This window comes from Lathyrus oleraceus, chromosome 4, assembly GCF_024323335.1.
Source record: "Lathyrus oleraceus cultivar Zhongwan6 chromosome 4, CAAS_Psat_ZW6_1.0, whole genome shotgun sequence".
In the NCBI taxonomy this organism is placed as follows: Eukaryota; Viridiplantae; Streptophyta; class Magnoliopsida; order Fabales; family Fabaceae; genus Lathyrus; species Lathyrus oleraceus.
The window spans coordinates 144995431-145012602 of NC_066582.1; the positions used below are offsets into that span (position 1 = coordinate 144995431).

Below are 17172 nucleotides of genomic sequence, written 5' to 3' on the forward strand. Positions count from 1 at the left end.
ATATATGTTGTAGTCGACACAACTTCTCCCCATAATTATTTGGGTAGATGCTTTCCTTTCAACATACTTCTCACCATATTTATGATGGTTCTAATCTTCCTTTCTGCGACTCCTTTCTGCTGTGGAGTGTAGGGCGGCACCACCTTATGCACAATCCCTTCTTTCACACATAATGCGTCGAAGTCTTTCGACACATATTCCCCCACCACCATCAGTCCTCAAAATCTTGATCTTTCGACCGCTTTATCTTTCGACCATAGATTTAAACTTGTCAAATACCTTAATCACTTCACTTTTCTTCTTGATAAGGTAAGTCCACAGTTTTCGACTGAAAACATCTATGAATGTAACAAAGTATTTTTCACCTCCAATCGAATCCACCCGAATAGGACCACATACATCAAAGTATATGACTTCAAGAATTGCCTTCGACCTATTTCCTGCATCCTTACTGAAGTTGTTCTTGTGTTACTTCGCCTGCACGTATTCTTCACACACTTTGTTTGGAATGTCGATTTCTGGTAATCCTGAAACCATATTTCTTCTCTTCACATCTCTGATGTCTTTGAAATTGAGATGGCCAAGTCTATAATGTCATATCCATGCATCTATGTTGGTTGTTATTGCAAGACACTTATGCTCTATCACATTAAGCTCAATCTTGAAGGTTCTATTATGAGACATTGAAGCCTTCAATATCAACCTTCCATTTGAGTCAAGAACTCTCATCATCTTGTCTTGGATTGGAACCTTGTAATTCTTTTCGACCAACTTCCCTATGCTGAGCAAATTACTCTTCATGCCTGGTATGTACAACACATTTGAAATTACTGACCTCTTACCATCTTTCCTCTTAATCAGAACATCACCAACACCTTCAGCTGCTAGAGTGTTGTCATTTGCAAATTTCACCATGTTCTTCACTGAGGGATTTGTATTGACAAACCAATCTTTCCTTCCAGACATGTGTGATGAGAATCCTGAGTCCAAGTATTGTTGGTCCTTAAATCTCTCTTCACCTCTCGTTGTAACCATCAACAACGTCTATTCTTCTTCATGTTTCACCAGCTTTACATAAGTTTCTTGATTCTTATGATTTTTTGAACAATCACTAGAATAGTGACCATACTTCTGACAATTGTAACACTGAATGTGACTCTTGTCTGGCTTTTGACCACCGCCTCTTCCTCTACCTACAACACCACCTCTTTAGTTGCATTGATTCCAGGGTTTTCTCTGATTCTACTAGTTTCCTTCTTGCTGATTTCGACCAGTCGAATTGTTGTAGCCTTCTCTGCCTTTGTTTCCATTCTAGCTTCCTTTGTCTTTCCTTTCTTTTGCTGATTGCACCTACAAAGTCATATCACTCTTCGACTTTCCTGCAGCTCTTTCATCCATTCTTTGTTCATGATATTCAATCGTCCCTTGAAGCTCTTCCTTTGTCAGTTTTGACAAATCTTTCGACTCTTTTATGGCTACTACCACGTGGTCGAACTTTGGAGCCAACGACCTCAAGATCTTTCCAACAACAGATTTTGATGTCAACACTTCTCCATATAACTTGATTTGATTCACCAATTTCGTAACCTTGGTGAAGAAATCAGTTATGCTTTCATTGTCTTCCATCTGAAGTAATTCATACGTCCTTTTGTGAGTTTGTAACCTCACCTCTTTCACCTTCTCCGCGCCTCCAAACGACTTCTCCAGAACTTCCCATGTTTCTTTCGTTGACTCTACATCACTAACCTTTTCAAAGTTATTTGAATCAACACATTGATGGATTATAAAGAGAGATTTATAATCTTTCTTTTTAATTCTTTATGTGCAGCCCTTTCTTGATCTGTCGCATTTTCTACAAGCGTTATTACTCCTTCCTTCATAAGATCCCAAAGATCTTGATAACATAACACAACTTTGATCTGATTGCACCAATTCTCATAACTGTTGTTCTTGAGAATCAGAAGATTTACTGGAAAATGCTCGTTTGGATGATTCATTGCCATCGTGATCTTCTTCCCACGAATCGCTTAAACCGGAGCTCTTGATACCAGATGTTGGAAATCCACCACAATCTATGGAGAATTTCAACCAATCTTGATGAACAAGATTGTCATCACCCACATAATGATAATGAAAAGAAAAGAACAATTGAGAAAGAAAAGAAAGAACGATGGAGAAGAAGAATATTTTCTGTAGAGTTTCTCTCTGCCCACAACTTGTGGGAAACTTCTTTATTCACTTTGCAACTGCAAAATTCTATGAATACAATGTTATGAATGCAACATTACAAGAATAATGGGTACTCCCTCTATTTATAGATTTAGGTTAGCTTGCTCACTAAGACAAAATCTAAAACTATAAAAGCCCAAAATAGTTAACACTACTAAAAATAGGCCTAAGTCGAAATCATGTGTGAAGCAACATGCTTCGACACTTCGACACACTAGTACAACTCGACACACTAGGTGATTCGACACTTTCTTACTTCTGTCGAGCAACCTGCTTCGATACAAGGAATTACAATTCAACCAAATCGTCTACGTTAGGATTTTTTCAATGAGATTGAGAGAAGAAGAACACATTCATCGATATATATATATATATATATATATATATATATATATATATATATATATATATATATATATATATATATATATATATATATATATATATATATATAATATATATATATATATATATATAGGGTCAAAAAGCCCTAAATGATAAAGCCCTAACAATTGGGCCCCTACTAAATCAATAACTCTTTGGCCCCTTATTTTTAAGCCCCCTCATATTTTTATTTTTTAAAGGGTCTAAATGAGGGGCTCAAAATATAATTTATTTGAAACAACATATTTTATTTTTTAAAATAAATATTTTTAAATAATAAATATTTTTGAAAACTATTTTTTTTTGAAAAAACCTTTTTTTTTAACATAAAAAAAATCAATTTTTTTAAATTAAAAAAATTTTTTTTTTTTTAAAATAAACATAATCGATTTTTTTTGAAGTATTAAAATTTTTAGTTTTTTTTAAAAAAATTGATATTTTTGAAAAAAAATAAATAGATTTTTTTCGTAAAAAAAACTGATTAATTTTTTAAAATGAGAAAAGCGGTTTTTCTTTAAAAATAAAAAATCAATTTTTTTCGAAAAAAAAGTCAATTCTTTTTTAAAAGAAAAAATTATTTTTTTCAAAAAGAATATCAATTTTATTTTGAAAATAAATAATCGATTTTTTTCGAGAAAAAAGTCGATTTTTCCTGAAAGTAAAAAATTTGATTTTTTTTATATATAAAAAAATTCGATTTTTTTGAAAAAAAAAAAGGTGATTTGTGTTTGAAAAAAAACCCGAATTTTTTCGAAAATAAAAAAAAACTGACTTTTTTCGGAAATAGAATAAAAAAGTCAAAGTTTTTTCTAAAATAAAAAAAATCGATTTTTTCCATTAAAATTAAATCGATTTTTTTAAATAAAAAATTTTAATTTTATTTGAAACAAAATTGAATTTTTCCTAAAATAAAAAAGTTGATATTTTTTGAAAAAAAATGATTTTTATGAAAATAAAATAATAAAATAATTTTTTCTTTAAAAAAAAATCAATTTTTTTATTTTTAAAAAGTCAACTTAAAAAAATGATGGGGCCTTAAGGCTTTACTTGAATTTTATGGGCCTATATATTTTAGGGCTCATTTATTTTTAGAATTTTGGGCCCCCTATATTTTGGGGGCCTTAAAAGTTAGGCCCCGACCCTCTAAATTGACGGCTATATATATATATATATATATATATATATATATATATATATTATATATATAATATATATATATATATATATATATATATATATATATATATATATAGAGAGAGAGAGAGAGAGAGAGAGAGAGAGAGAGAGAGAGAGAGAGAGAGAGAGAGAAGAGAGAGAGAGAGAGAGAGAGAGAGAGAGAGAGAGAGAGAGAGAGAGAGAGAGAGAGAGAGAGAGAGAGAGAGAGAGAGAGAGAGGAGAGAGAAGAGAGAGAGAGGAGAGAGAAGAGAGAGAGAGAGAGAGAGAGAGAGAGAGAGAGAGAGAGAGAGAGAGAAGAACTAAGAATCGTTTAAGTTTAAATTAGGGTTTCATACTGGGATTGAGAGAGAAGAACAACATGTCGATCGAGAGAGAAGAACAAAAAATTACAACTGAACTTCTTCTGAATTTTTGTTTGGTTGTGGATATCCATCCAATTGAGTATGAGTGTCCAATTAATTTCAAAAATAGATCGGTTGAAAAATCAAAATAAATTTAAGAGATTTTAATATAATTATGAATAAATCATCACCGGTTAATTTCAACAACATCCTACATAAAGTTTTCCTCTATCAAGCCTAAAGAGATATACTTAGTAATCATAGTCATATAAAATCTTAAATTACAAAAGGAATCAAGGTTAAAAATACGAGTCTCCACTCAACATTATATTTATATCAAAAGTTAATAGTATTATTTTAGGCGTTGTGTAAAAAGATTTATACGGTCGATTCATCATCATCCGTTTGATTACTTTATAGATTTTTAAAATAAAAATCAAATTTATTTCAATATCCAACCTTTATGAGTCCCTTTACACTCTTACTCTTAGTGTATTTCAATTAATAACATTTAATATAAATTATTGTTCGTAGAAAAATCAAGTTACTACAAGGTATGAATTGAAGTCATTTTATTAAAAGATGTTGAAATGTATGATGATATGGTTTGTAACATTTATTAATACAAGTACGTTAACAAACGCAGCTAGAAATCGCCGACACTAATCAGAATGGAAGAACCCCTCGCTGAATTGGAACGAGTCCAAACCCACCTCCTCCAACGCATATCAAAACTAGAACAACATTCTCATCTTCCCACAGATTCCCCTCTCACCAAAGACCCTGAAAACCTTTCCGACACCGACACAGACACAGTCTCTCGTCTCTCTTCCATTTTACGCACCAACTCCGTTAACGACTTCTCCTTCAAGAGAGTCGCTTCCGATTACTACGACTGGCCTCTCGAAGCCCGCCGCAACACTCTTAGCGCCGCATCGGTTCACCATCTTTGTAAAAGCATCGTTTTAGTTAACACGCAAGCTCCTTCCGATGTCGTTGATTGTTCTGATCGAAATAACTCTAAGTACTATGTTGTCGTTGTTCAGGTTCTGTGTTTTTTTTTAATCTTTTATTTTGTTAATTTTTGTGGTTTATTTATCTAGGTTTTCGTTGCAATTTGTTTTTGTTTGCAGTATAGTGCTCGGTTCAATGCTGAAGCTGTGAGAAACTTTTTATACTCTCTCAACAATGGAACTATTGCCAAAAAGAAATTCAACTGTATGTATGCAGTTTTTGTGTCAAATTGTTTGGCCTTTAATCAATGTGTATTGAAATTCTGAGTTGTTTTAGAGTTGGGTAAATGTGCTGAGTGAAATTTTGTTGAACATTATGTATTGGCCAAGGTTTTTAAAAACGGTTTGTTACTGCCGTGACAAAACGATATTGGAAGGTGCCGATACTATGATGTTATTCACGGTTTTTATGATAAAAATAAATTGTGGTTAATTCACACTACAACAACCACAATCAGTATATTACAACACTTGTACTAATCGAAATTGCAAAAACCTTTATGCGGGTGCAATGCGTGCGGCCGTTTGGCGAAGGGACGAGGAATTTTATTATAATAGGAAACCTTCTTCCTATTAAGCACTATCATGTTGGTATATTTCAAAAACTGGTCTGTTTCTGTGTGGCTAAGTTCTTGTATTTGACAATTTTAATGAAGGGGAGTTTGGTTTGGTCAAGGAGATTTCCCTGTTAAATATAAGTCGTCGTTTGTATTATTAAGCAACGAACTTTGTTGAACAGGATAATAGGGGAATATTTTATATGGGTTTGGTGATAGGAAAACACTAGTTATGCCTTCTTGGATGGGTTGTTCGTTTGCAAAAGCGGACAGCATGGGTTTTGCTTATTTATTATTAGATGAAACTAGCATCTTTCCTTGTTTCTTACAACTCTCCATGGCAACGGTCTTGCTCTTGCATGTTGCTATATAAATTTCGATTTCCACTTAAATCTGAACTAATGTGTGCAGGATTTATCTCTTGCTGTGTTATTGAATTTGGGCTAAGATAGAGAAAAGCCTTGAAAAATAGGTATGCGAAAGGAACAAAGACAAAGCCTATCCCATAAAATTGTAAAACATTTAGGTTGTGTTTCGATTGGCTTACAAAACAGCTTACCTAGGCTTATCTACTCGTGTAAACCCTTGACAGGGTGTTTGGGAGTGGTGACATCTCCATAAGTTATTTACGATAACCTTTACAAGGATAACTTATGAAAACAACTCATAGCTTATATGAAAACAATTTGACCATATTTTCCTCTTGAGTCTTGACTATAGAAATAGCTTATATATAAGCACTCAGTCAAGTTGTTTATCAAACGGGTCCTAAATGTGATTGAAAATAGTGGCTGGGAATATTTGTTTTTCCAGAAAAGAAAACTAAATCTTTCTTTAAGTTGCTGAGCTGTCTTGATAAATTGCAACTTGTGGGGACTGTGTTGCACTTGCAGCAACTCTTTAATGTGCGATGGCTCTTTGGCATGATTCGGGGGATGGCTATGGTTAGGTGAGGTAATTTAAATCACTCTTATTTGGTTGGGGGTTTGGCAATTTCGTGGTTGTCAAGCCAATTGGAGCTGAATGCGTACAGTGGCTATCAAGTTAATGCATTAAAGCTTCTATTTTGGATTGTCATCTGTAACTATTCACTAGTAAGAGATGAAAAGGTGAATATTCACATTTATTGAATTAGCCTTAATGCACCGCAACTGCATCATATGATCTCTTTTGACTTCTCTACCTTGAACTTCTGCAAGCTGCAGCAAATGAGGTTGCAGAGGAACTGAGGTGGTAGCAGTGGCGTTTTTCCATTTATCACAGCTGAAATGTGCCATTGAAGAACTCCCCAAAGAGCTAGCAGTTCAGGATGATTGTGGAAGTGGGCCGGAGCCGGTCTAAGGTCACAGAACTGTTACCGAAGGTGGAGTGACAGTGCAGTAGTGTTTGATTTAGTAGAAGGGAAGTCCAATTGAGAATGTGACTTGGGAAGATGACACCTAATAGAAGGTGGTATTAATAGGGGCCGTGTAGCTGAATTAGGCCAGGTGACACCTAATATAGAAGGAAGGCCCAATATACATAAGGTCTATTACAGGTAACAGTTTAAGAATAGCGAGGAGGCCGAGCTGGAAAGAGAGCATGGGAAATGAGCTTTTTGGGGGGAGAGTCAGTTACATTAGAAAATAAGAGAGAACAGTGCATCCTGATGAATTTCATTAGGAGAAATAGAGGATGAATGAGAACCTTTCTTTGGCGAGGAAGCCATTTGGCTAAGACTGCTAAGAATCAACACGAGAATAAAGTAAATGTAGCTGAAATGAGGATGTTGCGTTGGATGTGTGGTAAGACTAGACAGAATAAGATTATAAATGACAATATTAGAGAGTGTTGGGGTAGCGCGTCTATAGTAGTAAAGATGACAATATTAGAGAGTATTGGGGTAGCGTCTATAGTAGTAAAGATGGTGGAAAATAGACTTTGGTGGTTTGGACACGTAGAGAGAAGACTTGTAGATTCTGTGGTAAGGAGAGTAGATCAAATGGAGAAAAATCAAACAACTAGAGGTAGAGGAAGACCTAGAAAAACTATAAGAAAAGTTATTAAAAAAGATCTTGAAATTAACGATTTGGATAGAAGCGTGGTCCTGGATAGAACATTACGGTGAAAGTTGATCCATGTAGCCGGATTCATTTAGTGGGATAAAATTGGTTGTTGTTGTTATTGTTGTTCAATACAAATCACAATACCTGGAAATGCTTATTGTATGTTGTGATCCATTTTTAATGCAATACCCCGTCTTTATTGTCTACTTTGAACTTCTTCAAACTGCAGAAGTTGAGATTGCGGGGGAGCTGAGATCATTAACCCTTGACAATGTAGTTTTTGCATGAAAATTCTACCTGACAGCTATATAAAGGAAAGTTTTTATCACGAAGTAAAAGTTTGGGAGGTCCATACTAGGGACACCATAACTTTGAAGTACCATTGATCTTTACTTACATTCATCATGCGAAAATGTGTATATATGTTCTAACCCATATGTCCATATGGGCATTATGGCTCTCCTTGTTAATCCGTTATCTTTTATTCATTTTTTATTATATGTTAAAAGACAATTCTTCCCTTTGTTTTTGGAGATTTAAATCTTTTATTAAATGTCTAACCTTATTGCTTAGAAGGTAATCATGTTGTTACTTATTATACAGTGAGGCTAGCCCCTGAGGAGATATCAGCGAAGTTAACCGGATATGGACACAATGCAGTGACTTGTATTGGCATGAAAACAGACATTCCGGTAAATGCTGGATCTGACCTGTGATTATTATTGGAATCTAAATTCTTATAATGGTGTAGCGTATAAGATATTGCATCCTGATAATGACAATGAAACAACTCATCATTCAAGCTGTTTTAAGGCTAAATCTGAACATTTTCTTTGTCCTGTACTTGGATTGATAATTAATGCAAATAGGGATCAGTTGATAACAGAAGATAAAAGCTGAAATGATTTTCTTTTCGGCTTACTGTGTACAGGTTACAAGTTATGACCTCGTCGTCATTGTTTTTTTTTCAACATTGCTGATTACATATGCCTTTTCCTGATACTAGCCTTCATCTTCTTCACTTGTTGATGGGTTGTTATGGGCTTATTTCAGGTGATTTTGGATGAAGCAATTGTTAAACTAACCCCAGATTTCTTTTGGTTGGGTGGTGGTGAGGTTGATCTGAAGCTAGGGATCCGGACATCCGAATTAATCAGATTTATCAATCCATTCATCATCAGTTGTAGCAGTAATTGATTTGTTGGTTAGAATAGGGGTCAGGAAAAATCAAGGTTACATGGATAGGTGTCAGGAAAAATCAAGGTTACATGGATAGGTGTCATTTTTAGCTTTCCGTTCTTGATTTTTATACGATTCAGATTGTTGTCAACTGAGGAAGATATTTATTTTTCATAGAATTTTCTAATCTGCTGAAGATATTATCCTTTATGTTCCATAGATTTAAATGCAGCCAACATCATGGCTTTGTATTTCATTTTATATTTGGTGAAAGTTTCTTATAAGTTTAACACATGAAGCGAAAAGCTTTAGTTTTAGACAGATCTAAAAACATCTCTAATAGGAGTGCATCATTGAATCCTTAAACATTGGTCTTCACTTTGTTTCACCATTAGAGTTGGTACCTATTAATGTCACATTATTGTAGCAAAAGTATGTTTCAAACACACTTAAGTGAGATAGTTAAGCAATTCTATCTTGACTGTAGTTAGGAGTGTAATCGGTCGGTTTGGACCGCTTTTGGTGGAAGATATGTCTGAACCGATATATTTCTATCAGATTGGTTTGGTTTGATTTTTAGTGTTTTTAAAAAATGGAATAAAACCAAACTAACCAGTTTGGTTCGGTTGATCGGTTTAAACTATTTTTTTTTGAACATTATATTCATTTGTGTATTCTCTACCATATTTTCTATATATTTTTTGATATTATTTTTGTAAATAATATATTTTATATGATTTATTTTATGCTCTACTTTTCAAACAATTTATAATAAGTTGTATTTAATGTATACAAAATGGTAATAAATCAAACACAACAAATTAATATGTTTCACACCTTAAACACCATCAAAATTATTTAATTTTTGTAACATGATTAGAAAGAATTTTGTAAGAAGCAAAGAATGTATAAAAAAAGATATGAATACTAACTAAGAGAATTTGAAATACAAAGAAGGCGACTATAACATAGCAGAATAATAGTTGTTGCGGTCAATGAGGACAATAATTTGGTGACAACAAATTTTTGTGATTTAGAATTTTTACTTGACAATGTATTTTGCTAAATGAACTTAATAATGTAATGAATAAAAGATCAAATGGAATGATCATCTGCTTGACGATTCCTAAACATTGAAATTAAGAACCGAACTAAAGTGTCTTGATTTTGATTTTTATTGATTCAATTTGAGTTTTTAGAAGAATCAGTTTTTTTCAGTTTAGTTTAAATTATTGGTTTAATTGGCCTTTTCTAATCGGGAGATGGTCTGAGTTTAAAATGAGATGCAAGGTCACTTAAAATTTGTTGTTCTTGTCCCATACTTAGTTGAATGTTTCGTAATAATATAATAGGATGCATCCACCTTAACCTTACCATTAAGCACATTGATTATGGACATAAGTATCCCCTGTTAACCAAACGCGCAAAATTCTAGCTGCGAGCCAAGTTGGAACCATAACGTAATTTTATCTGAGAAAACCGTAGTAAGATAGATATACAAACTTTCTTTAATTGTCAACATTTATCTCCAACAACTTCGGTTTTTGGATAAGCATTTCTATCCAGCAAGTTAACTACAACAGGATATCATATGTTCAGCCATTTCTATGGCCAATAAATTGCCACACATGCCAGGTTTATCTAAAAAATAAACCTGAAATGTACGTCGACACGATGACGATGAAAGAGTTGAAGCAATGAACGAAGAAGTTTTTTCAACATTAAACAATTTCGTAGAATTTACATATAACTGTACATGACAATGAGAACAATGTTGGCTGTTATTGAGTAGCATTGGGAATTTATGAACAAGCCAATGAGGGAGCAACAGAGCATATATTGTAAATCTATGAAATGCTACTGGTAAATCAGATCCCCAAAGGTGTTCTCCCCACTGTAAGTAACATAAAGAAACCCATCTTCATCCTTCTTCTCATCATATATGGCTGACATTATTGCTCCTGCGAAAATTGACGAATGCCATCAGCTGATTGGCTAAAACTGCTTTAAATTACACAAGACTGAAGAATTTTTGGGAAGAAAATGTATAATTTTGTGATGTTTACCTGTAGGTGGAAGGACATTGTCCACAAAAATAAAGATTGCCTTTTCTGCACTTAGTTTAATTCTTTTACGGATAACATAGACAAACTGTCCAACTGTGAGATCAGCAGGGACAAGGTACCTACAATCAATTCAATCAGTTTGTTAGTTATGAAAGGGGACATGCGACTCGTAAATGCCAGTCATACACCTTGAAAATTTTATACACCAGCTGGCAGAAATAATTTCCAAACTAATAATACTAGTCCACCATAAAATCAAATTCTTATACAAACACAGATCCATGACTATCCAGCTATACAAACACCACACATTCATAAATCAAATTCTTATAAAAATAGACAACCGGTTTAAATTCTGTTTTTCTAACTCAAAAATTGAGGACCTAACATGAACTGGAGAAGTATATACAATAGAAAATGCATGCCAAATTCTACAAAAATAAACAGGGGAATGCAGTGCACTGTTTGAATGATCTTTTCTTTAAAAAGTATGTCCTGTGTTGATTATAAAGCAGTGGATGAAAACAATCTTAATTTATGTGGAGCTTTGTGAGCTTGGCTTTAATGATATACACTTTTAATCCAAACAGAATATTGCGAAAAGTTTATCTTAAACATATTCACTGGGGCAGGCTTCTAAATCTACAAAATTTCACCTGTAAAAAATATTGCACAAGAAACCATGACTTTTCACCTTTCTCTTATTTTGGCCAATAACAAGTATATGTTGATTATGTTACGGTAAAATAATATAATATAAATAGTATCAAATCAGCTCTTTCCTTTTGAAGAGACAAACATATGAGTAGAAACAATTAATGTGACATTTCCAGGTTATATTAAAATTATTAACAAAATCTTACTTCTTCTTGTCAATACTTGGAATATCACTTCTTTCTGCCTTCTCCACAATCACCTTCAGGCAAATGAGATACAATTTAGCATAATAACAATGATCTATGATCTATCAGAAATATACATTTTCAAAAATCACGAGTGCAGCAGGAAGCAAGTAGAAGCATAAATCAACAAGAATTGCCTTTAATTAGTATTCAACATCAAGTCTTTCTGCCCAAAAACTAAAAGTTATCCCATCTATTTTTTTAACCACAATGTTTAGATATTATGCTTAAGTGGGGATTGAACCTTCGATCTCCTTATCACTCCACTCCTTAACTCCCCACCCCAGCTAGCCATCCTTATATTCCCTAAAGTTATCCCATCTCCAAAACTCAATATTACTATCTCATTAGATTGCACAAGTAAACCCAAACAACACTAAACCCCAAACATCAAATAGGTTATCATACAATATACATTTCTCAACATCAACCTAGTTTCTTTTCACGGAAGGTTGTTGATGAAGCATCAAAGATCGCACATGGCACAATCAGACGATCAATACAAAAAATAAATAACAACATAATTTAAACGGGCAGAGAAAAAGTTATATAAATTGAAAAGCATCGTCTCCTCCAGCAGAAAAAATTACTAAAAAAGAACAACATTTCTTCTGCTACAAATACATGATTCTCACCGGAATTCGGTCTGGGTATTTCTCCCTAATCCTAGCAGCCTCAGCACTTCTCTTCTCTGAACACAAAAACAAACCATTTATTTGCATATAACTCAACTTTCCACACACACACAATCAAATAAACTAAATCACCAACAAAAAACCCAAGCAAAATATAGTAAAAAGCTTGTACCAAGATCATGCTCTTGTTTGAAATAACTTTTTGCCATTCTTCCTGCAAAAATCATCAAACAAAATCAATTAATCCGTAGCATCACTCATTCGTTCAACAAATGATGATTAATTCATCGATATCCCGAACAATCAAACAACAACTAAGAAATAATCATGAAAAACAAAAAGAAAATTGACCTACAAACACAAAATTCACTAAAAAACCCTAAAAATTTAATATAAAATTAAATAGAACCCTAAAGTTTCCGATCATGATTAAGCAAAGGAATTTAGGAAAAGAGAAAAAAAAAACCTCTAATAATTTGGCGATCGATTAAGAAGTTTGAAAAGGTAAAACGTAAGAGTTGAAAAAAATTAAGCAAATAATTAGGGTGCAATGAACCTCGTAAATAGTGAAGGCGATCGAAAAATAGGAGAAAATCAACGCTCTTATCTGTTATTGAACGGAACTCCAAGAAAGGAGTGTTTGCTTCACGAAAAGATAAACTTTGCTGTGTTGTTTGCTTTAATAGCTTTTTTTTGTTACAACTATTTCTTTTTATATTAAATAAAAATTAACTTAATTAATTTATAGTATACACTTATAAATTATTTTTACCTTTCAATTAATCATAGATCATAAAAGATACTTATAAATAGTTGTGATATTTTTACATTGACGGTTAAGAGGTGAAATTATTTTAACTATTAATTTATCATATCAAAATATTTCCTATTTTAAGATGATTTAAACTTAATGATTAGGGATTTAGTTGAATTAAAAGATACTCAAATTATTAAATTAAATTCCTTTTGGATAATTTTTAAATCTAATTAGTGTATTTATATATTCTTTTATATCTTAAATATAGTCAAAAAATTTAACTTTAAGGATATATATGTTACTAATATGATTTTATTAATTTTAAAATATATATTAAATGTATTTTGTTTAAAATATATAATCTTTATGAATTATTGTATGTTGATATAATTATAAATGTTTAATTTAATTATAATTGTTTAAAGTATACATATAAAATATTTTGTGATTACTTAAGTGTATACAATTCTACATGAACAATAAATAAACAAAAACTCTGATTACTTGTGAGAAGAGTTCGAAAAATATTACATAGTTGAAGGTGGAATTAGATTCTCTCATACTATTTTTCTCATGTTTTTATTATAATATAATCTTAATCATTGATTCACTTTTCTCTCTCTCAGTACTATTATTTTCCTTTTTCCTGTGACATTTAATCATTATATTAGGAAAATAAGAGAGGACACGACCAAAAGAGCATTTTAATATTTTCTTTTAAATGATATCAAATTTTAAGGTTGGTTTTTTTTGTAAGATAGTGTTGGTCTCATTAATTTTAAGGACGGCTACTGACTTCTTCACTAAGGTTTAATTAATCATACTCCTTTTTTTATATCTTTATCTCCCATTTTGGAGTAGTCCTCACTAAAATTTATTTTATATTTTGATGGTGGAGAGAATAAAAAAGTGTTATCGAACTGGAAAAATAAAAATATGTCCATGAATGGTTGTTTAGTACTCGTTAAATATGTTTCAACTTCTTCGTAAGTTTATTTTTTTCCCTTCTTCTTAGCTCTCACAAGTATCATTTGCTCAATAAATCTTTACTAAAGCATTTCTTTAGGAGGTTGAGGATTTGCATAAAATTCAATGGATTAATTGAGACAAAATATACTCAAATAAGGAAGTATGTGGGTTGGAGTGTGAAGAATAAAAGAATTTAACTTACCTTGGTAGGCAAGTGGTGGTAAATGTTGCATGTTGGCCTTAACAATTTGAGGTTCAAGGTTTTAACAACAAAATATGAAGTAGAAGGTGCTTATATATTAAGGGTGGAGGTAGTTAGGCGTCTATGTGGTTGAAAGATCTATCTAGAGTTAGGGAAATATGTTATGTGATTCATAGCCGATGGTTAGACGATCATTTTACTGATTTGGTGGATAATTATGACTGATCACCATTTTAGAAGGATCATTGGTTGAAAGGAAGAAATACTTGTTCTAAGTTTCTTCCATTTTATGAGTTGGCGGTAGATAAAAATATTTCTGTCACGGGGAATAGTAGATTATGTTGAGATTCTGAGGGTCAAATTAGAGGTAACAAGGTGATCGTTCTCATGTGAGAATGCACATGTGACAAAGTGTTGATATTTGTTAGATAACATTATTTTGTAAGATAATATTGATAACCATTGGGAGTGGTGTTGATGGTTACTCGGTGAGGTGTATATATCATATTCTAATTCATGAAGAATAAATTAATCACGGGTCGACCATGAAGCTCATTTGAAACACAATTACGCCGCTTAAAATATCTTTGTTCGTGTGGAAGATAATAAAGAAACAATTATTTTTTTCAAGAAAATGGTTACTCATGTTGGTTTTTGAAGTGTCTTCTTTCTAGATCCCTACTAAAGATAATCTAAAATGATATGTAATAATACCTTAAAGCTCAAGGGTGATTAAATGGATGCGAAAAACACGAGAACCTTTAATATTTATTCTTATAGTGTCGTTGAGGATTCACTATGTCCATCCAAATGTCATCGGTGATTATGTTTTGTAATTTTCGGTGCCCATTCTTTTAGTAAGGAGTTTCATAAGTGTCTTTAAGTAATTTAGTTGGCAATCATCTAGATTAGCTAGAAGGAAATAAATTTTCTACTTTTGACAACAGAGAGTTAAAAATTTAACATATTATTGAAAAGGTGAAAGTTTTTTCTTCGTGATGGCTACAGGCCAAAAGATTGAATGTACTTTTTATTTAAGTTCATGGTGGCTTAATTATTCGATATTATGTTATTGACTATTCTATAATATACTTATGCTTTTTTATTTATGTTTAATCTTGTTTTTTTTACCTAATTGAACCTTTATTTTAAATTTTCTTTTAGCATATTTTGTGTTTGAGTTAATTATCTTTTCTTTTAATATATATCAATTTAGCTTTTTTTCTAATATAAAGTATCTAAATCTAAATTGTTAACATGGTTTTATTATATAAAATAATATATTTCAGGAAGTATTTCATATCCGTTTAAGAGTATATCTTTAGGAATACTTTTTAAGGGTTAAATCTATAGTTTAATATGTATTATTTGAAATAGAAAACAATAACATGTAGCCGTCTTAGCTCAGCTGGTAGAGCGCGTGGCTTTTAACCACGTGGTCGTGGGTTCGATTCCCACAGACGGCGAAGTCAAAAGAAAATCTCTTAGGTATCAGTAGACAATATTTTTACGCTTCATTTTAATTTTCTTATTCATAAAACAAATACTTACATTCAATTAACTATATGGGACAACATTTTTATATGAGTAGACAACATTTTTAAGCTTCCTTTTTTCATCATATATTCTTCTTCCCAACACAAGAGTTAATAATTTTCAAGATCTTTATACTAAGAGTAATCATTTCTTTTTAATTTTCTTATTTATAAAACAAATACTTACATTCAATTAATTATATGGGACAAAATTGAGTTTCTTATACCTATACCATCTTGGAATTGTTCACCAAAATATTCGTTTTTATTGAGTTATATTATTCAAAAGTATAAGCATCTTGAGTAGATCACTTGTTTTCTAAAGGGATTGATCATTAGATATAACAACATTAGGACTTAAATCCTTCTCATGAATCCATTACCATATTTTAGAAAAACCTATTAATTGGTTATTGAATAAGACCTTTCTCCACCATCTATTAACCATGAATTTACTATCCTTTATGTTCAAACAAATAACCACGATAAAGATAAATCATCCACCATTTAAGGTAAAGGAATTGGAGATGAAAACTAAGGAACTCCATGCTTTGGAACAATTACAATAAGAACCAATAACACAACAAAATTTATATTTCAAGCATGACTTCCCCCTAGGGTATAAATCCAATAATCAATAGTCCATGAAAGACAACATTAGGGAAAAAAACTAAATCAAGACTATTGAGAATGTATCAAGTGTGAGTAGTGTGGATAATAGTCTCACATTGGTTGGAAATATGGAGACTTGAGCATTTATAAGTGAGAGAACACACCCACCTATCACTTTAAGGTTTTAGGTGAATATGTGTGTCTCTCACAAAGGTGTTGCTCAAGAAAAAGAAGCATGCCCCCCTCTCCAAGGCTCAAGTTTATCAAGAGTTATTTGTCTCAAACGCCTCTCACAACATTAGGACTTAAATCCTTCTCATGAATCCATTACCATATTTTAGAAAAACCTATTAATTGGTTATTGAATAAGACCTTTCTCCACCATCTATTAACCATGAATTTACTATCCTTTATGTTCAAACAAATAACCACGATAAAGATAAATCATCCACCATTTAAGGTAAAGGAATTGGAGATGAAAACTAAGGAACTCCATGCTTTGGAACAATTACAATAAGAACCAATAACACAACAAAATTTATATTTCAAGCATGACTTCCCCCTAGGGTA

The 17172-nt window shown here is 32.2% G+C and overlaps 2 protein-coding genes and 1 non-coding gene across 4 annotated transcripts; 2 read left to right on the plus strand and 1 right to left on the minus strand.

The window, feature by feature from the left end:
• Window positions 1-4725: 4725 nt before the first annotated feature.
• LOC127074161 (uncharacterized) lies at window positions 4726-9185 on the plus strand. The gene is made up of 5 exons (XM_051015456.1): window positions 4726-5176; window positions 5264-5348; window positions 8349-8437; window positions 8799-8977; window positions 9009-9185. Exons 1-4 carry the CDS (start codon window positions 4802-4804, stop codon window positions 8940-8942), a joined length of 693 nt encoding a protein of 230 aa, XP_050871413.1. The 5' UTR covers window positions 4726-4801; the 3' UTR covers window positions 8943-8977; window positions 9009-9185.
• A 1437-nt stretch (window positions 9186-10622) lies between these two features.
• On the minus strand, window positions 10623-13224 carry LOC127074162 (autophagy-related protein 8f). Of its 2 annotated transcripts, none has more exons than XM_051015457.1 (6): window positions 13084-13224; window positions 12700-12741; window positions 12528-12583; window positions 11854-11906; window positions 10991-11109; window positions 10623-10885 (listed from the first exon to the last, which is right to left on the minus strand). In XM_051015457.1, the coding sequence occupies exons 2-6, from the start codon at window positions 12734-12736 to the stop codon at window positions 10782-10784; spliced, it is 369 nt and encodes a 122-aa protein (XP_050871414.1). In that variant the 5' UTR covers window positions 12737-12741; window positions 13084-13224; the 3' UTR covers window positions 10623-10781. The 2 variants fall into 2 exon arrangements, with proteins under 2 accessions (XP_050871414.1, XP_050871415.1); XM_051015458.1 differs by having other exon boundaries at window positions 12994-13169.
• A 2624-nt stretch (window positions 13225-15848) lies between these two features.
• TRNAK-UUU (transfer RNA lysine (anticodon UUU)) lies at window positions 15849-15921 on the plus strand. Its single transcript has one exon. It is a non-coding gene; the product is annotated as a tRNA-Lys (tRNA).
• Window positions 15922-17172: the final 1251 nt, after the last annotated feature.